The sequence below is a fragment of the Geotrypetes seraphini genome, chromosome 2 (assembly GCF_902459505.1).
Source record: "Geotrypetes seraphini chromosome 2, aGeoSer1.1, whole genome shotgun sequence".
NCBI classification, from domain to species: Eukaryota; Metazoa; Chordata; class Amphibia; order Gymnophiona; family Dermophiidae; genus Geotrypetes; species Geotrypetes seraphini.
Window position 1 is genome coordinate 110,304,681 of NC_047085.1, and position 25,743 is coordinate 110,330,423.

Genomic DNA, 25,743 nt, shown 5'->3' on the forward strand with positions numbered 1-25,743 from the left:
AAGATTTGCTCAAGCGATGTAGGTGTTACATATAGCAGGATATCATCTGCATAAGCAGATAGTTTAATCTCAAAGCCTCCACATTTGACACCCCTAATGTTTGGATGCGTTCGTATCGCTATCAAGAGTGGTTCTAGCGCAATGTTGAAGAGCAATGGTGATAAGGGGCAGCCCTGTCTAGTCCCTCGGCTAGGTCTAAGCGCTTGTGAATACAGATCATTAATGTTTATTTTGGTGGATGGATTGGAATAGAGGACTTTCACCAGAGACAGAAATTCGGATTGAAAGCCAAACCACTTCATCGTCGAAAATAAAAAGGACCATTCAATACGGTCAAACGCCTTTTCGGCGTCTAAGGCCATAGTTACCAGTTCAGTGTCAGAATGATTAGCATAATCTATGATGTGTGCAAATAGACCCGTATTATCAGCAGCCAAACGGCCAGACATGAAGCCATTCTGATCTGGTGAGATGATATGAGGTAAAACATGTTGAAGTCTCATCGCAAGAACCTTTGCATATAGTTTTGCGTCTATATTAATTAGTGACAAGGGCCTATAGTTCTGTACTAATAATTTGTTTTTGTCAGGTTTGGGTAGCACTATTATTGTGGCTTCGGTGAACGTTCCAGCGATATCTCCTGACTCAATTAGGTAACTGTAGAAGGACAGTAGTCTAGGTAGTAAAAGTTCTTGAAAAGTCTGATAAAATTCCGATGTTAAGCCATCTGGGCCAGGAGATTTGGCTTTGGCCATTGAGGATAATGCCGGCGCTAACTCCGTCTGGGAAATTGGATTGTTAAGGAAGAGGTTGTCATCTTCCAACAGCAAAGGATGCGAGAGGTCATTCAGGAATGGCTCCACATCCTCAGCAGGGTCTGTTTCTGATGTATATAAAAGTTTGTAGAAATGTTGAAACTGGTTCAAAATGATGTTCGGATCTGTTGAAATGGAGTTGTCATTACATTGAATGGCTGAAATGCTGGCTTTGTCATTTTTGCCTTTTAAGTATGTAGCTAGGCTCCGTCCGCAAACATTAGATTCCGAATAATAGGTAGCAGATTGCGAAAACATCTGTTTAGCAGCAGTAGTACTAAGAGTAAGATTATATTTGTATTTTGTGGCTTGTAGCTGCTGGAGTATATGCATATCAGAGGTATGAGAGCTGTGATCCCGCTCAAGAGATTTTATTTTGTTTTCCATTGTTTCCAGATCTGCCAATACTGACTTCTTCTTATGGGCAACATACGATATTATAATTCCTCGTATGTACGCTTTGAAAGCGTCCCACAGGATTCTCCAGTTTGTGTCCTCCGGTGAATTGAATTCAAAGTAATCCTGTATAGCGCATTCTATGTGTGATTTAAATTCAGTATCTTGCAGGAGGATATTATTAAATCTCCAGTGACTCCTGATTACAGGTGTGCCTATGTCATTTAGCGTTAACATCACTGGAGCATGGTCAGACAGAGCCATAGCTTTAATGGTGGAGGAGTGGATTTGTCGCACAAGTGATGGAGTAATCAAAAAATAATCGATACGTGAGTATGAATTGTGTGGACTGGAATAAAAGGTGTACTCACAGTCTGATAGATGAGATAGCCTCCAGGGATCTGTAAGTTGAAATTGATTAATCATTTCCTGCAATTGAGACCACATTTTAGACTTTTTAAAAGCACAGGAGGACTGTCTGTCAATGTCAGGATTACATATTAAATTAAAGTCACCCCCTAATATGCATGGGATATCTATGTATTTGTACAATTGTTCTGCTACAGAAGTATAAAAGTTTAAATCATCAATATTTGGACCATATATGTTCATTATCATCACTTGAAATCCTCCTATATCCAGGACTACTACAACCCATCTGCCCATGTCATCGTGAAGTTGTGATAAGATTTTGATCTCTGATTTCTTGCGTATGAGAGTGAGAACCCCATTTTTCCTATCTGGAGAGGGAGATGATATACTAGGGAAAGCCCATGGAACATGTAATCTATTAGAGTCATTGGCATTTAGATGTGTCTCTTGTAATAGTATAACATCCGCATTGAGTTCATTTAGGTAAGACAAAATTTTCTTTTGTTTAACAGAATTGTTAAGACCTTTTACATTTAGAGTAACACAAGTCAAAGGCATGGCAAATAACAAGCAAAAATCTGCAGCAAGTATATAGGTGACATACTTAATGATGAGAAGAAGAGCATGAAGCAAGTATAGCAGCATTCGTGGCTAGACTGACAGTATAGTAATACAGAAAACCTGAAACAGAACAACAACAACATCAGAAGTGGAACACGGGTCAGCGAGACCACAGGTAGTGCAAACCGGCACTACCAGCGTGAGAAGATATAATGCCAGCTGTCCTTTTACTCAGTAACAGGTACTCATAATGGCAAATCCTGGAACATCAGCAATAAATGAGGGAGCACAGCAAAGTGTGGTGTATTCTTTGTGTGCACATCAGGATGACTTTCAGGTATTGTCAATGGAGGATGGTGAGAGCTTCTCTAGGTAATCAGCAAGATCCAGTGGACGCACAAAATCTTTTGTACAGTTATGGTACGTGACTCTCATTTTGGCAGGATATATCATTCCAAACTTTGCACCCAGAGACTTGAGTTTCGGGCGATATTCCAGAAGTAGCTTACGATTTTTAGCCGTTTGCTTGCTGAGGTCGGGTACAAACATTAAAGTACGGCCCTCATATTTTATAGGTGCACGCAGTCTGGCCTGCTGCATGATAGTGAGAACTTGATTGTATCTGAGGAGCCTGACCACCACTGCCCTCGGATATTTATCATTAAGGTTTTGTTGGGCCGGCACCCTGTGTGTCCTCTCAATTTCAAATGGCTGAGTAAACTCCACATCAAGCAATTTAGGAAGTGTGTCTGTAAGAAATTGAATCATGTCGCGGCCTTCCCGCGCCTCCGGAAGCCCGAGGATCCGGAAATTACTCCTCCTGGCGCGATTATTCGCGTCTTCCAGATCTAATTCTAATCTATCAATTATTTTCACTTGTTTCAACAGAGTAGAGATGTTTTCAGTGTTAACTTTTGTTTTACCTTCAAGCGATTCCATTCTTTGATTTAGGTCTGTGAGTTCAGCCCGGAACGTTGAGAGTTCCGTTTTGATGTCTGCCATTATGGTGCGCATGGCGCGGATTTCTTCAAGTATGGTGCAGGCCGTGTCATCGTCCACCTTCGGGGCAGCTTTGCTCGGGGAGACCGGGTCTGTATTTCGCCGTTTGCCAGTCTTAGTGGTTGCCATGGTGTTGAGACAGGCGGACAGTGAAGTTTAAGCGATAGCCCGCTTGGACAGCCGGTATATTTCGGGACTTTCGTTCGAGTCACGCTGGAACGCAGGACTTCAGCAGCCATACCGCGTGGCGCTCGCTAGCGCCCCCAGTACGTGCAAATTTGGTTGCATTCATAATTTAATTAAATAATGAGCCAATTAGCACCAATAATTGGGTGCTATTAATTATTGACATTATTTGGACTTTCGGTGATGTCACAGAGTCGAATGGCCACTGAGTGTGGAGCTCCCACTAACCCGTAGCATTTAGCGATAATTAGTAGCTCCAATAATATATATTACAGTAGCACGACTAACTTCATGGTGAACTGAATGAAGAGAGCGCCTATGGTAGGCAAAAAAGTGTGGCAAGAACTCCAGGTATTTGCTTACTGAACACCAATCACTTCAGGCCTAGAAATGGAAAACATGGCAGAGGGAATTGTAGATCGAGCCACAGCAATGCCACTAGCGCCAGGAGGGGATTGTGAAGGGACTCCTGGAGAGGAGAGGGTCTTGGCCATTAGGGATGATATGTGGCAATATATGTCAGATTTGCATGACTCAAAAGCTAACTTTAAGATGGAACTGAAAGATGTCATGGGCAGCCTCCATTAAAAAAAATTGATAATATGGGGCAAAGACTTAACATCCAACACTCTCTCCTTGATGGCAGAAGCTAGAAGGATGCTATTGAGTGCACAGGGAGAGGTATGGCCAATAGGAAAAAGGAGGTATTGATGCCCTTGTATAAGACTCTGGTAAGACCTCGTTTAGAAGGCTTCGACAAAGTTTCACATGAACGACTATTTCGGAAAATTACAAGCCATGGAATCGAGGGTGAAATACTCACATGGATTAAAAACTGGCTAGAGCATAGGAAACAGAGAGTGGGGGTAAATGGACAATACTCGGACTGGAAGAGCATCACCAGCGGGGTGCCGCAGGGCTCAGTGCTTGGACCCATGCTCTTCAACATCTTTATAAACGATCTGGACATTGGTACGACGAGTGAGGTGATTAAATTTGCGGACGATACAAAGTTATTCAGAGTAGTGAAGACACAGGGGGATTGCAAAGACCTGCAACGTGACATAATCAAGCTTGTGAAATGGGCATCGACATGGCAAATGAGGTTCAACGTGGATAAGTGTAAAGTGATGCATGTCGGTAACAAAAATCTCATGCATGAATACAGGATGTCTGGGGTGGTACTTGGAGAGACCTCCCAGGAAAGAGACTTGGGAGTTCTGATCGACAAGTCAATGAAGCCATCCGCGCAATGCACAGCGGCAGCGAAAAGGGTGATTAAGAAGGATTAAGAATGATTAAGAAGGGGATCACGAACAGATTGGAGAAGGTTATCATGCCGCTGTACCGGGCCATGGTGCGCCCTCACCTTGAGTAGTGCGTCCAGCACTGGTCGCCATACATGAAGAAGAACATGGTACTACTCGAAAGGGTCCAGAGAAGAGCGACTAAAGTGGTTAAGGGGCTGGAGGAGTTGCCATACAGTGAGAGATTGGAGAAACTGGGCCTCTTCTCCCTTGAGAGGGGACATGATCGAAACATTCAAAATACTGAAGGGAATAGACTTAGCAGATAAAGACAGATTGTTCACCCTCTCCAAGGTAGGGAGAACGAGAGGGCACTCTCTAAAGTTGAAAGGGGATAGATTCCATACAAACGTAAGGAAGTTCTTTTTTACCCAGAGAGTGGTAGAAAACTGGAACGCTCTTCCGGAGTCTGTTATAGGGGAAAACACCCTCCAGGGATTTAAGACAAAGTTGGACAAGTTCCTGCTAAACTGGAACGTACGCAGGTGAGGCTGGACTCATTTAGAGCACTGGTCTTTGACCTGGGGGCTGTCGTGTGAGCGGACTGCTGGGCACGATGGACCACTGGTCTGACCCAGCAGCGGCAATTCTTATGTACGATTCTGGAGACCGCACCTTTAAAAAGATACTGTGTAAACAGTCCAGAGGAAGGCTACTAAAATGGTCATTGGACTTTGTCACAAGGCATATAGGAACAGTCTTAAAGATCTCAATATGTATACTTTGGAGGAAAGCCGAGAGAGAATTTTTGAGAGTCTGAAGGAAGTTGCCGCCTTTAGGCAGACATTCTAGTTTTACATTATGAGATGCTTTTCTCATGATTTTGGAAGAATTTCTTGTTGAGATTGTTACAACCTTTAAAAAGTAGAGAAATATATTAGATCCTTGCTCTTTTTGACCTTTGAAAAATTCAAAGCACTTGTTAGTCAAGTTTGACTGGAATTGTCAATCATTTACTGCCTTCTGGCAGTTATCTTACACAGCCTAAACATGCTTTACTTTCCCATATATTCCTAGAAGTGTGTGCAGGATTCTGGTATTGTATTAGACAATAGACCAGTGTCCAACCTTCCAGTGTTAAGAAAATTGTTGTACACATCTATTAGATTTTCTTGAAGATCAGTGAATTATGGAAAGTAATCAGAGTAGTAAACCAAAGCACTTAAACTGTTCTGCTTTCGGTTTCTGAGAACCTCAGGAAACACCAACATACAAAATATGCTACTTTTGTTTAAATGTTTCCTTTTGCCTTTGACACTACTACCAATTTATTACTACTACTACTACTATAGCACTGAAAGTTGTACGCAGCGCTGTACATTTTCACATTTAATCGATGGTCCCTGCTCGGAAGAGCTTACAATCTAATTTGGACAGACAGACAAATTATATAGGGCTAAAAATTCGGAACCCAAAGTGAGAGGAGTTAGGAGTTGAAGGCAGTCTCAAAGAGGTGGGCGTTTAACTGGGCCTTGAACACTGCCAGAGAACAGAGCCTGCCATAAAGATTTGGGCAGCTTGTTCCAAGAATACGATGCAGCAAGGTAGAAGGGACAGAGTCTAGAGTTGGCAGAGGAAGAGAAGGGCACAGATAGGAGGGGCACGGAGCTCGCGGGAGGGGGGTGGACACACATAGGGGGAGATAAGTGAAGAGAGACAGTGAGGGGCAGCTGAGTGAGTACATTTGTAGGCTAGTAAATGGATTGGAAGCCAGTGAAGTGACTTTAGGAGAGGGGTAACATGAGTATAGTGGCTCTCAAGGAATATGAATCGTGCACCTAAATTCTGGATGGATTGGAGAGGAGCGAGATGGCTAAGCGGAAGGCCTGAGAGTAGCATTCTGAGACATCTGCAGATTGTAGGGATTGAGAAGTCTGAATTTAGCTGGTTCCACACCTCATAATTCTATATTACAATTTGATATCACTCATGAAGAAGGAATGGCTGGCTCTACATCCAGAGCAGAAGTGCAGAACCTTGATGTGGTCAGGAACAGTGAAAGTACCTGAATGTAATATGTAAACCGCTTTGACAGCTAATCAAGAATCTAATAAACATAAACCTAAAACACTCTTTTCCTTTACCTGGATTTTCTCAGAAAGCACTCAATAGATCACCTACAGGTGTGGAAAATGTGCACAGTGCATATGTCAGTTCCTTCCTAGGCAAGATTGTGTTACTAACGTTTGATCTGCAGTATGGTTATTTTAATAACATCTATATATTTTAGTGCCTTAATATAAAACTACAAATTAAAAGAATGTGTTCTGCCCTTAATTTACAGTTTCTTATGAAGCTGAGAAGGAAGAGAGAATGTATGAGCCGAAGGTTTCTGGTAGGTAAAATATAATATGTTAATATAAAATTGATCAATGCCTTTTAACTAACTCAGCAGGGATTCTGCCCTCTGTTTTTTTGGTGTGGTAGTCATTGTCCTCATTTATTTGTTTCAGCTCAGTTTGAACTAGGGCTGGAATCTGTAGCCATGAGTCTTCATTCACAATTTTTCTCTGTTTTAGTGGGCCTATCCTTCCCACTGTAGCTGTGATTGTGAAGCTGAGATCCATGCACTGGTGCTTCTTCTACAATCCTGTGTTATAGGCTGTAAATCCAAACACCAGCTGTCACCCTTAACAATAACTTAAAGTTCTTGCCCCCCCCCCCCCCCCAATGCTGCTTCTGCAGCATTCTGAGCTTTGCCCAATCCAATTTGCAAATTGAAACGGGGCTTTCCATGTGATTGTGGACTTGCCACTGAGCTAGTAGTTGGGCCCCCACAGACCCATACACACACACTTTTTAATTTGCTAGTGTGTTCATCTGGGTAATTTCCAGCCCCATCACTGACCATGAACTGGGGAAAGTCTCCTTTAAGATGAGACTAGACCACATAGCAATGCTGTAGGCCCAGTGGCAGTCTGTCTTCTCAGGGGCTCAGTTAATCACTTAGTAACTCTCATGCTTCTGATAGCTCCAGCACAGGCTCAGTGATTCTAAACTTTATTTCCCCACCCTTCTTGTTTCATGTTTAAGTTATGTACAAAATGATTATAAAACAAAAGTAAGGAACTGAATACCATGTTGGCATTCTTGCGCTTCTTTAGTTTGGTACTAGCAGTGAAGAAAATGAAATGATAAACTAATTTTGCTTGGGAAGAACTTCTATTTGGCATTGGTGTTCTGAAGAGCTGTCAGCAAAGGAGGGAGAGTTTTATTTTGTAAGTGCACCAGAGTAATATTAAACTGACATTCTTCTATTTTCATTCAGCTGAAGCCGAATCTGGAGAGGTTGGCGAAGAAGTAATAGAGCCTGAAAGATTAGGTATTTTATCTCTGTTTCTTTATGGATTATGAAATTTCTGTGGCCAGTAAAGCACTGACCTCTGTTGGTAGGCCCTTTGGTGGTTGAAATAAGACTGATGGGGCCTTTTCCAGTGTAGCTTTGTGCTGCAGAAGTTATTGCTTGCAGAGGTTGGCATGGGGATCTTATTATTTTCAGATGTTCAAAGCACACTGTCAAAATCTGGATGTTCAGACAAGTGTATAGTGGCATTGTTTAGGGTTGTTTTTTTTTGTTTTGTTACTTAGGAGTCTGTTAATGCTTATGAATAGACAGTGTACAACTTTGTTCTGCAAAGACACTTAGGGGCTCATAATCGAAACAGAAAAACATCTAAAAACCAGCCTTTGGACGATCAGTAACAAAAGTCGTCCAGGTGCCAATAATCGAACCAGGTTTTAGACATATTTAAAAACAACTTAGGCCTTTAGTGCTGCTGAATGACCAGAGCTAAAAGGGGCGTGTCAGGTGGAGTGGTGAGGGTGGGATTTGGGTGGGACGTAAGCCGTCCTAGACTTAGGTGTACTGCATGTATAACTGAAAGTTTTACAACACTGCCTAGATGGAACTTGGACGTTGTGACTTAGGCCATCTAAAACCAGATCTATGTCAAAAGAAGCTATCCAAAGTGACAAGATAACAACTGTAGGGACAAAGTACAGACCCCTACACACTCCCCCAGTGATCACTGCCCCCCCCCACCACACAAAAAATCATAATAACAGCTTTGCATATCTGTCTCCAGAAATCAGCACCTGGCAGTTTGACATAGAAAAGCCTAGTACAGCTGCACAGAGGTGGCGTAAGTGGACTTGGGGTTTGGTTAGTGAACCATGGAGAGGAGGACCCAGAGCCATAAGCCACTCTAATCACTGCATTCATGGTGAAAACTGGGCACCCCCCAATACCCTTTTGTACTGCCATATAAGTGGCTCCTGCAGCCATAAAGGCTATTGGGGTGGTAGATAGGTGGATCTAATAGGTTCTGGGGGTGTTTTGGGGGGCTCACCATGACCTATAAGGGAGCTGTAGTGAGATGTTTATGTGGCACCCTTTTTGTGAAGTTCACAGCAGTGCCTTGTAAGGTACCCCACTACTCTGGTGCCATGTCTGGGCATCCAGTCCATCACTTTTCTGGCCCTTCCCATGCCCAAAGGTCTTTTTCTAGGCGTTTGTGACTTGGACAAATTTTTAGACAAAAATGGGGTATAAAGATGGACGACTTAGCGGTCTGGGCGATCAGACGGCTGGACGTACAGTTGGACGATTTTCGAAGAAAAAAAATATGCTGGATGTATTTTTCAAAAATGGACCTTTTCCTGTGTCCAACTTTGGGCGACTTAGGCCAAAACGGACTTATACATTTCTTTTGATTATGCCCCTCTTACTGTTATTGGTTTATATATTTTTATATTTAGTATGAGTGTGTTTTCATATTTAATGTAAATGTGTTTGTCTTTCCTGTGAAAGTGATTTATAAATGAAATAGAGCAGTGTGATTGCACCTCTAGTTCACCTGAATATATAAAGAGAAACATTAGAAAAGCAGCTGCAGGTGGTTATCTTTTTACTGGACTAACCTTAACATTTCTGGCTAGCATTTGAAAGCCATACTCACTTCGTCAAGCCCAAGCAAAATGAGCAGGTTAAGGCAAATAATGTCACTGCTCTTATACGCAAGTAAATTGCAGGTTTCACTACAGTGGTGGGCTAAAGAGAAAATGGGGCTGGTCATGTGCTAGCAGACAGAGGAGGATGATCTACAGTGAGTGGGAAAACCAATTTCCCTGTTCAATTCTTTTATGTTTGTTCTGAGCTGTGTGATCATGTGGAGAGTAATTGTATACCAGTGTGCCTAAATCCGGAGAGTAAGCAGGCACCTATTTTTAGCCTATTTTATAATGACACCAAAGTGCCTTTGTCAGGGTAAACTAGCAGAAAGGCCTGCTTGAGCAGGCATTAAAGTTAGTGTGTGAAATCAAAGTGTGTTGTATAAACCTCATACATAAATCACAGCTCCGCTCAATTCCATAATTTGGTGCAGAACTATAAAAGGCCTTATACCTTGTAGATTCTCATTGTGCTCCCCAACCTCCAAGAAAGCACAGTGACACCAGGACAGGAGTCAAGCCCCCCAGATAGGGGGTAGGCTGTTGGCCTATTGGTCGGTCTGAAGCTCCAGAAGCAGATTTTAGACCTGCTACAAAGTCCGACTCCCACAGCATGGCATTATCTTCAGGTCCTGGGGTCAATGGCGGCAGCCATAGAGATGGTCCCTTGGGTGAAAGCGCACATGAGACCTCTCCAAGACTCTTTTTTTCATGCTGGTCTCCTCAGTTGGACTCGCTTCAGTAACCGCTTCCATGGTTACTGGACACGAGGAACAGCCTACGTTGGTGGCTGCTGCAGACAGCTAGCTTCTCAAGGGGCATTGCCTCTCCATATTTCCTCCTTGGAGATACTAACTTACGGTTAGGGGAGTCCATTGCAACAGACACCCAGTTCAGTATTATTGGTCACTAGAACTCAGAGCCATTCAGCTAGAACTACAGGCACTGGAGAAGTCTCTGGAGTCAAGGCATGTCACATCGCTACTGATGGAGGTACACTGGCTCCCGATAGCAAAAACAAGTTAAGTTCAAGCTAAGCTGTATGACGTTTAAAGGTCTGTATGGAGATGTTCCTGCAAGCTTCCCCAGATTCACTGAACTATTAGGTAGATTGATAGGATACCACAACTCTGACTGATTGACTCTATCATTTCCATCCATGAAAGGTATAAAATACAAAAATCCTACTGCAAATCTTTTAACTATCTGATCGTAAGAGCCTGGAACTCATTTCCTGCAGAGATGAGTTACCAAAGAGTGTACTATATTCCACATTTATCTGAAACATAGAAACATGATGGCAGATAAAGGCCAAATGGCCTATCAAGTCTGCCCATCTACATTAACCATTATCTCTTTCTCTCTCTGAGAGATCCCATTTGCCTATCCCAGATCCTCTTGAATTCAGACAAAGTCTCTGTCTCCACCACCTCTTCTGGGAGAGTGTTACACACATCTACCACCCTTTCTGTAAAAAAATATTTCCTTAGATTACTCCGGAGCCTATTAACTCTTAACTTCATCCTATGCCCTTTCATTGCAGAGTTTCCTTTCAAATTAAAGAGACTCGACTCATGCGCATTTACATTACTTAGGTATTTAAACGACTCTATCATATCTCCCCTCTCCCGCTGTTCCTCTAAAGTATACAGATTGAGATCTTTAAATCTGTCCCCATACACCTTATGATGAAGACCACATACCATTTTAGTAGCCTTCCTCTGGATCAACTCCATCCTTTTTATATCTTTTTGAAGGTGCGGCCTTCAGAATTGTACACAATATTCTAAATGAGGTCTCACCAAAATCTTATACAGGGGCATCAATACCTCCTTTTTCCTACTAGCCATACCTCTCCCTATGCAACCTAGCATCATTCTAGCTTTTACTGTCACCTTTTCAACCTGTTTGGCCACCTTAAGATCATTGCATACAATCATACCCAAGTCCTGCTGTTCTGTCGTGCACAAGAGTTCTTCATCCCCTAAACTGTACCGTTCCCTCGGGTTTTTGCAGTCCAAATGCACAACCTTGCATTTCTTAGCATTAAGTTTTAGCTGCCAAATTTCAGACCATTATTCAAGCTTCGCCAGGTCTTTCTTCATGTTTTTTACACCATCCTGGATGTCTACTCTATTGCAGATTTTGATATCATCTGCAGAATGCCCTAGGATAATTTTCTAAATGGAAGCGATCAAATTGAATAAACATAAGCATGTATATCTGTTTATTTAGGTAATTTGTGACTCTCCAGATCACCATGATAATTATTTATGCATACATCCTCAAATTACCTGTCATGAAATTCATTAAAACTGTTTTCAACATGGCATGTAATACCACCTTCTAGTTCTTGGCAGTTTACAACCTCCCCCCACCCAATAATCTCTAATTAAAATTTGTCAAATTAAGTTGAAAGTACATAATCATATCTCAAAACAGTAGTAGCATTAATAAAATTAACTAACGGAGAGGGAATCAAGATGGCGTCGGAGTGAGTCGAGCTATCAGGTGGCTCCTGCTCTGTTCGGCGATTTTCAACTTTCTACAAAGAAATTTACCTGTTATGCCCAAGCGCAGGGGTAAGCAGAGGAGTGTGCTTCCTGCCTCCTCTTCCACTTCATTGACTCGGCAAGCGGCAATAACATCCTATGTCGTTCCAGTTGGTGAGGGCGTATCCGCTGACCGAGGTGGGCAGACCTCGGTCTTGGAAGGCGACGTTTCGCTTAGCCCCTTCGGGCCTGGAGTACCTCCGCGTCCCGGGATGATGTCGGGGACGCCCTCAGACGTACAGGAAGCGCCAGAATTGACGTCTCTGGCGGCGCTGCAGGTCTTACCCCTGACCCCGGATGGGAATTATAGCTTGCTGACTCCTTTGCAGTCAGCATTGAGCTTCGGAGGATCTGGAAGTCAGTGTGAGGCTGGGAAGGTAGAGGTGGATCCCTTGGTGGAGTCCCCCGGAATAGCTGCCCCTGCTCCCCTGATTAAACCAGCGGTGATCGACATGGAGGCATTATGGAGTGCTATGGAGACTTTACACAAGGTATGCTCCCAAATTGTACTTTCTACACAAAATACTAATAGTAAATTTAAAACTTTTGAAGAGAAACTTCAGCAACAGTCTAATAGAATGGACAAATTGGAGAAATCTGTGGCAGATGGGAAGATTACCACTAATTTACAACTTAAGGAGAAAGCTTTATTTGCCAGGAAAATTGAGAATTTGGAAAACACTAATAGAAACTTAAACCTGAGATTTCTAAACTTTCCTATTTCCAAGTTTCAATCTCCTAGGGATCTATTTCAGTCCTTTTTGAATATCTCCTGAAATTTCCTGAAAACAATATGCCACCATTACAAAAGATATATTACCTAAATTTACCAAAGGAGGACAAAGATAAAGGGAATGCTATACCAGGAGAATTAGATCTCACTGGTATGCTGGAGACATCTCAAGAAGATATAACGAATAGAGCTACTTTATTGGTAACTTTTGTCTTTCTTCAAGATAAAGAAGCAATTCTTCGCCTATTCTATAGGACTGATAAGGTGGAATTTCATGGATTAAAAATTTGTATATTTCCTGATGTATCTAAATGGACACAAGCCAGACGTAAGAAGTTTCTGGCTTGTCGTCAGTCTGTTTTGAGTTTAGGGGCAACCTTTCAATTACGTTTCCCCTGTAAATGCTGTATTACCTATCAGAGTAATAGATGTATTTTTTATGAACCCGATCAATTGCAGTTTTTTCTTGAAGGTAAAGTAACTACAAGAATTCCAGACACCTCCATGGAATCAGCCCAGCAGGCCATTAGTTAAATAATTCCAACTGCACTCTGTTATTTGTAATTTAGTTTATTGCTTGGAACCAACTACCCTTGGAAGTGATTGATTCCTTCTTCTCTCAGATTGTGGACTTTACTCATAGTTACTATGTGATATTATTTTATAATTAATATTTGTTTTTCCTATTAGATTGTTATATTTCCTTCATGTATTGATTGAATGTTAACTGTAAAAGTATAAATAAAAAATTAACTAACTGCCCCTTTTATGAAGCTGCATTAGGCAGTATTAGCTCCGACGCAGCCAGCAATAAAAAAGCCTAACCTAGCTTTGTAAAAGGGAGGAGGGGTGTAAATGAGTAAGAATTTTTTTAATTTCTTCATACAGAACGTATTATTGGGTTTTAATTTTAATGTCACAGGAAGAGAATTTCAAATAATTGGCAGCCTAATATCCTTTACTGAGGTTGGGTCTTCAAGCTAATGCCATATCTAATATGTCGGCTCATGTTGCCTTATCTAGTATGTCGTGAGAAAATTAAATGAGGACTGTCTTGTAGTTAATAAATGTAGGTGTTTGGTTTTCAGCTTAATTAGAAGGGTTTTTGAGAGTACAAGAAATCCATGTTTGGTACCTTTTGAGGTTCATTCAAAAGCAGACATTTGTGCAGATGAATTATCAGTGCAGAAAAGGCAAGAAAAAAAAATAAAGCTGGAAGATCTGAAGTGGGGGGAGGGAAGGAAAGGAAAGGAGAGGAGGAACCTACTAGGGAAAATGCTCTCTTTTCAGAGTTGCTCTAGTAAATGCATCCGATATGTTCTTTCATTAAAATCACATATTAGATAGTCCTATTTAAAACTTTCTGATTTATTAATGTTTATTCTTGTAGATGATAATAAACTAATGGAAGAACTGGAAATGCTTCAACATAATATACCTACAGGTAGATGATAAATGGAATTTAACTTTCTTCTGTATATATAAATGCTTTTTTTGCATTGGATATGTTCTTTCATTAAAATCACATATTAGATAGTCCTATTTAAAACTTTCTGATTTATTAATGTTTATTTTTGTAGATGATAATAAACTAATGGAAGAACTGGAAAAGCTTCAACATAATATACCTACAGGTAGATGATAAATGGAATTAAACTTTCTTCTGTATATTTTAGCAGTAGTGCATGTCAGGTGTTGTATAATATTGGATATCAGAGAAATAATGCCACCAGTAAAATATAATAATACATTATATTAAAGCCATATCATAAAAAAACATGTAGAGCCCTGGATAAAAGAAATAATCCCAAATGTCTGCAGTAACCAGTGTCTGGGAGGGAATTTTAATGCACTGTGTAAAGAGAAGCAGATGATTTATCAGCTTAATATTCAGCAGGCCTGTCTGTTTAGGGAGGACTGCTGAATGTGAGCCTTAACTCAAAAAAAGGTACCATATATACTCGAATATAAGTCGATCTGAATATAAGTTGAGACCCCCATTTTTCCCCCAAAAAAGGAGGAAATATTTTTGACTTTAATATAAGTTGGGTGGCTTAATATTCAAGTACCCTGCCCTGCCAGGCTCTATACCCAGTGCCCTCTCCCTCCCCAGTCAGGCTCTGCTCCCAGCCCCCTTCCCTCCCTCCTTTGTCAGGCTCTTCACCTAGCCCCCTTCCTGCCAGGCACTGCACACAGCCCCCTTCCCTCCCTCCCAGGCTCTCCGCCCTGGCCCCCCTCCGGCCCTGTCTATCGTACCTTCTCTACCACAGGAATCCCTGGTGGTCCAGAGGTGTAGCGGGCAGGAGCCTGCAGCCTCTATGCATCTAAATGGATAATGGTAGAAATACCACTACCACCACCATCCCCCCCAAAAAAGAAAGATCTTCAGTGGGGATGCTGAGGACTTCATGTGGTATCTGATCCATGAGTTGACTATTTATTATTTATTTAGAGCATACAGTTCAAAATCATCACACATAGAGCATAAAAATGCCATTTACTGATATTTTATATTTTACAGAGCTCAGAATTTATGATTAATTTAGTTTTATATTAGTAAAATATTTCTCTTTCAATTACTAAGTTAATAAAAAATGTTTTTAGAGCCAGAGCAAGAAGAAAAGACACAAGCACAGGAAATGGGTAAGTGAAGTTGATAAGCTAGCATTCATGTCATGAGAATTGAAAACGGAAATTATATTTCCACTCAAAATAAAATATAAACAATACATACAACTGAAAGGGGGGTTGGAGGAGGAGAAAGTATAGAGAGGTGCAATCCTGTCCACTTTTCTTAGTAGTCTGGATAGATCATGGGTGTCCAACTTTTTGGCTACCCTGGGCCGCATTGGCCGAAAAAAATGTTTCTGGGGTCGCACAAACACGCAAACGCTGCAGCAAGACAGAGGAGGGAGCCAGCAACATGGTAAACACCAGGGGGCAGCAGAGGAAAACACTGCATCGCCCTTGACCGGGGCCGCACAAAATACTTCATGGGGCCGCAGGTTGGACACCCCTGGGATAGATCATGTTGTTATTCATCTTTTCTCTTCCACTAGGTTATTATGTAATTTTCAAAGCCATCTCCAGTGCTCAGAGAAATGAGCTTTTACAAAATTAGCTGCTCTGTTTGGAATTGATGTATGTGACTTTCTCTGAGAAAGGTGACTAAAGTAGCAGATGCAAAATGTTGAAACTGGTCCAAAAGCAGTCTGTAAAAGTTACGTGTTTGAACCTCTCTAACTTTAAAAAAAAAATTTTTTTTCACATTAAAGGATGGGCGACTGTTATAGAATTAATACCTCATTTTTTTTGTTTCTGGTGACTTTAGTCAACTTTTCTCAGATATGGTTACTCATGTGTACAGCATGTACATGTGGTAAGACAATCAACAAAAGCAAAGTTAAAAAATATTACTCATTGATTTGCAGAACTCGGGGTTAGCGTTTATATACATACTTTTGAAGAATATATAGATAATATATATTGTAACCCAGGAAAATTGTGCATCCCAAACAGGTATAAATATGAGTTCTTGGTGTACTTGGGCTAATTTTCAGTGAACTGGCATGCATGCTCTTGCTTTGAAAATTTAACAAAGTTCATAAGTGATGTTCATATGCTGTTAAAAGGGAGTAATTTTATAACTGTGAACATGTGAAAAGTATATGCAGACTTTTCCCTTTATACTTCAGCAAATTTTGTGAAGGAAAATATATACATTCTTACTGTTAGAGAATTTATACCCTTGTATGTGCACATAACACACATAAAATTTCCCAGTTAATTTACATGCAAATCTGTTTATAAAATAGGCATATAAATACAGACCCCATTCCTGGGAGTGCCTGCACTCAAAGCACAATAACATACCTGTTCAGTTACACTCACCTTACTCTCCCGCCTAGTAATGTAACTCTGACAAAAAGGTGGTGGCAAAAATCAAGCTGCAGCTTGATTAATTTCAAAACTGTGCCCTCAAGGTTATCAAGCACTGGCATGCTCCCATCCCACAAAAAGAGGGGGTGGGTGGCAGCCATCACAAAATCCAATTTAAACCCAAGACATATAAACTCCATCTCACTAGAAGGCCTGGACAACTTCATTTTCTCAATAAACCACGACTGGAAAATCATATTCATATTAATCTACAAAGCCCCCTCCTCCCCAGTGTCTGTACTTGACGAACTAATAATTATTATAAGCAACCTCTCAGTCAACCACAAACAAATGATCTTCCTAGGAGACTTTAACTTTGCAGAATACCCAGAAATCACCGGTGCACCAAGGGAATTCACAAAGACGCTGTCTGACCTTGGCTTCATCCAACAAGTCCAGTCCCCCACTCACTCTTTTGGGAACACTCTAGACCTGATCTTCATCTCTAAAGGCCCGCTACTCGACAACAAATCAACCCCGCTAACAAACACTCAAGTCCCCTGGACAGACCACCACATAATCTCATTCAACCTACATGTTAAGACCAAAGGGCCCATAGAAAACCCAGCTTCACTAAAAACAACCACACTCGACCCAAAGTCAGTCAACCTTCACGACTTATCCATTGGCAACTCCAAAATGGACCTACACCAAAGCTCCACAACCTACTCACTAGAGGAAAAGGCACAGGCACAGGCATGGCATTCTGGTATAAAGTCACTGTACGAGAAATTAGCAAGAGTCAAAAAAGTCAAGACAAACATAAGATCCTTCTCATCACCCTGGTTCACAGACAGCTTAAGAGAACAGAAAAGGAAAGTAGAAAAAAACCTGGTGCAAAACACACAGCACCAAGGACAAATCCACCTGGAAAAGCCTCTTGAAAGAATACAAGCTAGCGACACTCGATACAAAAAAGGCATACTTCACAAACCTAATATCCAAAATCCCAAACAGATCAAAGGCAATCTTCTCACTGTTGAAAAACTTAGTCACCTCATTCCAAGGATCACACCACATCCAAAAATCAAACTTAGATAATGAATCCCTCTCAAATTTCTTCCATGACAAGATATCAAAGATACGAGAATCCTTAGACTTAGAAGCCAAAGCTCTGCCAAGCATCCCGAAAACTATACAAAATAACAACCTATATAAGATAGAAACTCTCAACAGCTTCAAACCAGTTTCCATTGATGACCTAAAAAGTACAATAGTCTCCTTTCACCCTAAAACCTCAATCCTAGACCCATGCCCATCCACCACTCTTCTAGCTACCAACGAATACTTCCTCAACTCCATTTTACCCCTAATTAACGAGTCCCTAGAATCAGGCATAATACCACAGAGCTGTAAATCCGCTGTTGTAAGACCACTCCTTAAATAACCCACTATGGACCCGGACAATCCAAACAGCTATAGACCAGTCTCAAATCTCCCATTTGTATCAAAAATACCAGAAAAGATAGTGCTCACACAACTACGAGTCTTAATGGAAACAAACATCACCCTCTCCAACTTCCAATCAGGATTCAGGAAGCACCACAACACAGAAATGGTGCTTCTAGACATCTGGATGACTGCTGGAAAATCCTTGATGAGGGAAAAGACGCAGTCTTCGATACTATCGATCACTCGCTCCTCCTATCCAGACTACACTCAATCGGAATCCATGATGTCACGCTGGCATGGTTCTCCTCCTTCTTGAATGAAAGGTCTCAGAAAGTACTACTGGAGCCCTCCTTATCAGAACCCAAACCTCTATACTACAGAGTGCCCCAGGGTGCATTACTATCACCACTCCTCTTCAACCTATATGTCAAATCAGTACTTGACATAGCAGAAAAATACCAAATCAAAATCCACTCATATGCAGACGACATACAACTTTACCTCCCCCTAGGTCAACTGGTTCGATTCCGAACTACAAAAAATGAAATAATCAACACGACGACTAGAAAGGATCTGGAACAAAACAGGTGAAAAATCTGACAGGAACAATTGGAGAGCAAACATAAAGGAATATAAACAACTGATAAAAGAAAAAAGGAAAAAATTCTACTCATCCAAAATATACACATCCAACACAAGCTCAAAAGGAATTAACACTCATGAATTGTTCAATCTAGTCAAAAATTTATTCGACACCACACGCCACAGTCAATCAACGCACGACACAGAACTTCCATCAACAGACGACCTAACAAAACACTTCAACTCAAAAATAGTGAACCTAAGGAAAAATGGCCCAACAAACAACACAGAAGAACAACAAATAACCAACATACATGAAAACGAAACACCAGTAGACATGTATTGGAACTCCTTTCAGGACCTAGAATGGAACAGCTTCATAAAACTATACAACAAATACACCAAATCAAACTGCATCCTAGATCCCTGTCCACCCAACATAATGAAAGCAGCCCCTCTAGACTTTAAAATAACACTATGGACTCATATGTCCAACAATTTAAAAAACAGAAAATTCCTATCAAAAAATGGTCACATTATAATCACCCCAATCCCAAAAAATCGTAAACTACCCCTAACATCAGCAACCAACTATAGACCAGTAGCATCTATCCCATTTTTCGTAAAAATAATGGAAGGCTTGGTACAAACCCAACTGATGGACTACCTAGATCGGTTCTCACTGCTACATGAAACCCAGTCAGGCTTCAGACCTCTGTTCAGTACCGAAACGGTGATAGCAGCAATCTTAGAATACCTACGTAACCTATTTAGCAAAGGCCACAAAGCCTTAGTGATGCAATTCGACATGAGCTCAGCCTTCGACTTGGTGGATCACAAAAAACTACTACAATGTTTAGATTCAATCGGCATCGGAGGCGAAGTGCTGGACTGGTTCCGAGATTTCCTCACAACCCGCACATATCAAGTCCGCTTCAACTGCAATCTCTCAAAAACATGGAGAAACCCATCAGGCGTTCCACAAGGATCCCCACTATCCCCACTACTCTTCAACATCTACATAGCTTCATTGGGCACGCAGCTAACCCAGCGAGGCATAAAAGTATTCAGCTATGCAGACGATTTCACAATCATAATCCCATTTACGGCATCCCCCTCTGAAACCATCCCCCCAGCAACTGAAGCGCTAAACACGATGGAACAATGGACCACAGATTTCAAACTGAAGCTCAATTCAGAAAAAACTAAATTCTTCATAGCCTCGCCACACGCACAGAATACGACAACATCACTACACATTAACAATCTAAACTACCCCATTCAACCAACGATGAAGATCCTAGGAGTAATACTAGACCAAAGCCTAACCATGAAGGACCACATAGACTCCTTAATCAAAAGAGGATTCTTCACTCTCTGGAAACTTAAGTCCATTAAGGCGTACTTCCATACTTCAGCTTTCAGAATGCTAGTACAATCCCTAATACTAAACCACCTGGACTATTGCAACATCACCCATCTGACGATCCCCCAGAAGCAAATGCAAAGACTACAACTGATACAAAATGCAGCAGTCAGGATGATTTTCGGGCTGAAGAAGTCCGATCACATAACCCCTTCTTACCGACTCCTACACTGGCTGCCGATGGAGGCGCGCACAAAGTTCAAGCTAGGATGTCTCTGCTTCAAAGTATTAAATGGTCTAGCCCCAAAATACATCACAGATCTCTTCTCATTCCCAACCAACAGACACGAAAGAAAAACACACATGAAATTTGTCTCCCCACCGGCTAGAGGGTGCAAATATAAGAGACACCATCAACAACTGCTATCATATCAAGCAGCCATATGGGGTAAAGACCTAGAAAAACTCATTGCACACTCAAACAATTACGAAGAATTCAGGAAACACCTAAAAACTTACCTATTCTTGAAACACCTAGGCAACGAACCGGAACATCAACCCCCCCGTAACATCATCACATAACTAAACTTGCAAACTGTTAACCCCAACCCCTAATCACTAACTACGAACACTCTATTCAAGTCACGGAATATCTCTACTTCAGAGCAAACAGCTTGGCAATTCCGGGCCTTGCAACACACAAACTGTTGTTAACATTATTAATATTATCAGATGTAGCCTGCTTTACTCTTTAAGTCATTGTACGAGAAGTATACTGCTATACTCTTTAATTCATTGTACGTAAAGTTTATCTTTATTGTATTGAGATGTACACTGCTAAACTCCTTAATTCATTGTACGTAAAGCCTCTCTTTATTGTATTTACATTTTCTTTTATTGTATTCACAATCTCTTTTACTGTAAACCGCCTAGAAGTCGCAAGATAGCTGGCGGTATATAAAAATATATTATTATTATTATTATTATAACACCGAGATGCACAACTAAAAAAACTTTACTGCTGCCTAACAGAAATAGAAAACTGGATGACTTCAAATAAACTTCAGCTAAATGCATCAAAAACAGAACTCTGGATACACAAGGTCACTTGCACCTACCCCCGCCCATCTCTTTCTTGGGAAATGACACCCTCACAGCCAAAGACAACATCTGCAGCCTAGGTGTGATTCTCGACTCAAACCTGTCTCTCTCAGACCATGTATCAAAAACAATGTCTTCCTCTTTTTCTTACCTCCGCCAACTAAAGTGCATCCGTGCCTATTTTTCAGAAAGCGATTTTGCTCAGCTACTATATGCGTTTGTATTATCCCGACTAGATTACTGCAACGCTTTACTAGTGGGCCAACAGCAAATACACTCTCCCGTCTCCAAGGGGTGCAAAACGCCGCAATCTGACTCCTGAAAAACCTGGGTTTCTGCGACCACATCACCCTGCACTAACTTCAATGCACTTGCTGCCTACCTAAAAACGATACGCCTTCAAAGCCTTGGTGTTAGCCTTCAAGACTTTCCACAAGATGATACCAAACTACACAGCATCAAAACTACAAACTTATGTTCCCAACTGATCACTGAGATTTCAAGCAGAAAAACGGTTGATCCTGTCACCTGGCCGTTCACTCACGTTTGAGACAGCCCAAAGATGCTTTTATTCTTATTGCATACTCAGATTATGGCACATCATCCCCCCATCCATTAGATCACTAGACAGTCTTTGGAACTTCAGGAAAGCCATGAAAACTTTGCTCTTTACAAACCTAGCTCTGTAACAACCCACATCTATACCCCGGATGGATGGATCTCAAAGGCACCGCCTAATACACTAAACGACTTCTCTAAACTCGCAGGCCACCACAAATATAACCTGAATTACCACCACATTCTCTGACAAAAAAGATACACCTTCGCTAGGAAAGCTATGTTACCTCCATGTTATACCTACACTGTAAATGCTGCAATTTAATCCAACCTATGCCCACTAAGTCTGTATTTTAAATCTGTATGTTATGTCTTTACTTTAAATGCTGTAACCTAAACCCCCTAGTCTATACTGTAAATGCTGTAAAGTCTGTATTTCTCACAAAAGTTTTTCCTACCCATACTATGAATGTACTCCTGTAACCCGTTCTGGGCTCCTTTGGGAGGATGGGCTAAATAAATAAATAAACAATATCAGAGTGTAATTACCCCTCCCAAATTGGGTTTTATCAAGATAGATGGCATCATCATAGTCACATGTTTTCAGAACAGTTTCACCTCTGGAATCGCAAGGTGGCCATATACCTATGGGCTTCTTTTACTAAACTATGTGAAAAAGTGGCTTTAGCGTGCCCTTTTGCAGGTCATCTTTAGTGCATCTAGAAAACAGCTGATTTTCTGTTTTCTGAATTAATGGATGTGTGCTAATGCTACTATTAGCACGCAACCATTAACAAAAATTAGCATGTGAGCACTTTCTGACACCTGTTTTATAGACGGTTAGGTCTCACTTGTTAATCCTGCGCTAACCAGAGCAGACTGCAAAATGCTAAAAGAAGTCTCCAAAGCCCCTAAAATGTCATCACGGGACTTACAGCAGGCTCTTGCTACTGTTGATGTGAAAGTGCATGCCTCTACAATCAGAAAGAGACTGCACAAATTTAATTTGCATGGGAGGTGTGTAAGGAGGAAACCTTTGCTCTCTAAGAGAAATATCAAGGCCAGACTGAAGTTTGCCAGAGAGAACATAGACAAACACCAGGACTTCTGGAATAGTGTTCTTTGGACAGATGAGTCTAAAATTGAATTATTTGGACACTAGAAAAGAGGACATGTTTGGCGTACACCAAATACAGCATTTCAGGAAAAGAACCTCATACCAACTGTGGAGCATGGAGGTGGAAGTGTCATGGTTTGGGAATGCTTTGCTGCAGCAGGACCTGGCCAGCTCACCATCATAAAATCCACCATGAATTCTACCGTGTATCAGAGGATGCTTGAGGAACATGTGAGACCATCTGTAAGAAAATTTAAGCTGAAGCGGAACTGGACCCTGCAACACGACAATGACCCAAAACATACTAGTAAATCCACCAAGGACTGACTGAAAACTAAGAAATAGAGAGTCCTGGATTGGTCGAGTCAAAGCCCTGATCTGAATCCCATTGAGATGCTATAGGGTGATTTGAAACGGGCTGTACATGCAAGAAACCCCTCAAACATCTCACAGTTGAAAGAATTCTGCATTGAGGAGTGGGCCAAACTTTCCTCAGACCGATGTCAGAGACTGATAGATGGCTACAAGAAGTATCTCACTGCAGTTATTTCAGCCAAAGGGGGTAACACTAGCTATTAGGATGTAGGATGTCCTAATTTATTCCTCAGTTAGAATACAAATGAGTAAATTGAGGATACTTTTTGTTGTTTACCTGCAATTACATCACTTTCTTTTCCAGAGATAAAGATTTGACATCGATATGTGAACATTTCTTAAGAAAGAACTGAATATTTCAAGGGGTGTCCTAATTTTTTCACATGACTATATACACTTATTCCAGCTTCTTGAATTTGTCTAGCCAAGGGACTCAAAAATAAACAAAATTGGTGATAATACTGAGCCTTACGGTACCCCACATTCTAATATTTTCTCCTGAGACATAGAGCCACCATTGTATGGTCCTTAAGAAAAGATGAGAACCATTTCAATATTGTCAATTTCACACCAATATCTTGTAAACAATTGAGGTATGCTTTATAGTTACTATCTCAAATGTTTTAAATGGTTTTTGGTTTATTAAATTTAATTTAATGTCTTTCCATACCAGATAACAAGGTGATTTACAAATCAAACAAGTTTAATACAACAAACAAGAGAAGAAATGCTGTTGGATAGAAAAAGAAAAGCAAACAGACAATGCTATAGAGCCAAATACTTGTCAAAATAATTGATTGCATTTTGCTTGGTGTCTAGGTGATGTCGCTGAAGACATGGCCATAGGTGAACAGCCAGGTATGATTGCATGTGGTGTATGTAAAGTTACAGAAATCGTGTTAATACTCGTCTGTACTGTATATATGTTTGTCTTAGTACTTGTCCCATCAATGAGCAGAAGTTAATCAGACCCACTTGGGTGATGTAATTGGATATCACTGGGGTAGAACATCTCTCCAGAGCTCGGAACAAGTGGAAAGTTCTGAGCATGCAAAGCGCTCTTCTTGGGCCATTCAGTTTTGTGTTTTTCTGCTGTGCCAAATGGTTATGAAGCACATCTCTTCCAAAATGTTTATAGTCTTCCAACACTGGATTTCATTATCTTTTATTCTGTTTCTTTTTATATTTTTAAAAATTATATATATTTGTGTATGTGTACACACACATACAACCCCCTTCTGATATAGGTTTTAACTAATAAACACTGATATTCTCTGCACCCCATCCTCCACTCCCCATGCCAAAACAGAAAAATGCATGTTTTGGGCTAAATACCTTCACCTAATATTCTCTTACTCCTCTCCCCTAGCCTTCCTTGGATCCCCACTCAGATTTTGTGTTTTCTGCACTGTCAATGGCTTGCTGGAAGAGAAGCCCAACAGTGACACCGGCAAGCATAGATTTATTTCTATTCTCAAACAACCCCTAATTAGCTGGAAGATAAACACCCACATTTACAATTTATAAAAACTTAGGGTTAGATTCACTAAGCCCACTGACATCGTGTTTGCAATCGTGTACCGACCTGATTTTTCACCGACCTGATTCACTAACCTCATGGCCGATCATCCTCCAATCCAATCTGTGCATGCAAATGAGGTAAATCACATGCAAATGTAGGAAGGCAGCGATTCACTAAATTTAAGGAGCACTGACTGGGCTAGCTGATCCAAAAACAAGCGACTGCTGAGGAACAGTTGCTTACGCAAAAACCCTGCTCTCTGCCCTGACTCTCCTGCAATTCTCAAGCCTGAAGATAGAATAAACTTCAACTGCTTCCATAAATGAGCTTTTCTGTCTTCTCTAATTTCAAGTGGCGATCTGTTGTGTGCAGTACAAGCCTTATCCCTCCCACTCTCCACCTGCTCCGTCCCTATCAATCGCCCTGATTCTCCTGTTCTTGCTGCCCTGACTCTCCTGCTCTCTGCTGCCCTTCCCCGCAATGCGAGCCTGTGGTTTTAACTGAAGGGAAGGGCAGCAGAGAGCAGGAGAGTTGGGGCGGAACAGACTTCTTCATTTTGGTCTCCTTTAAAAACATTAAAGTCACCAGGAGGAGAAACTTTTGCTTGAAGTCGGAAGACAAACCACATTTTCTCCTGTCGGGGCTGAGAAGTAAAATAAAGTTTCTAGTTCTGTGAGCATGCGCAGACTATCTACAAGTAAAGAAGATGGTCTGCACATGTGTCAGGATCGCTCTCCAGCAATTCGTGTGGTCGGTGGGGGGCGTTCCTCTGATCACCCCCATTTGCATGAAGATGAGTTGTGAATCAGTCGGCCTGCCTCGGATTGCCCACGAATCGGACACGATTGGGAAGGTTCGTGAATCTAGCTCATAGAAGCCAAATATAAGACTATATTTTGTTTTCATGACTGCGGGAACCA

At 41.2% G+C, this 25,743-nt stretch overlaps 1 protein-coding gene across 5 annotated transcripts in view; it reads left to right on the forward strand.

Annotated features, from left to right (window-relative positions):
* ASPH (aspartate beta-hydroxylase) overlaps positions 1–25,743 on the forward strand; it is a 456,780-nt gene that overhangs the window by 238,495 nt on the left and 192,542 nt on the right. For 4 of the 5 annotated variants that reach the window (XM_033933439.1, XM_033933441.1, XM_033933440.1 and 1 more), the window contains 6 exons: positions 6,921–6,971; positions 7,905–7,958; positions 14,262–14,315; positions 14,452–14,505; positions 15,476–15,514; positions 24,121–24,159. In XM_033933439.1, the coding sequence (XP_033789330.1) occupies positions 6,921–6,971; positions 7,905–7,958; positions 14,262–14,315; positions 14,452–14,505; positions 15,476–15,514; positions 24,121–24,159 (291 nt within the window). The remainder of the gene's footprint in view (positions 1–6,920; positions 6,972–7,904; positions 7,959–14,261; positions 14,316–14,451; positions 14,506–15,475; positions 15,515–24,120; positions 24,160–25,743) is intronic. The other variant, XM_033933442.1, reaches the window with a different exon arrangement.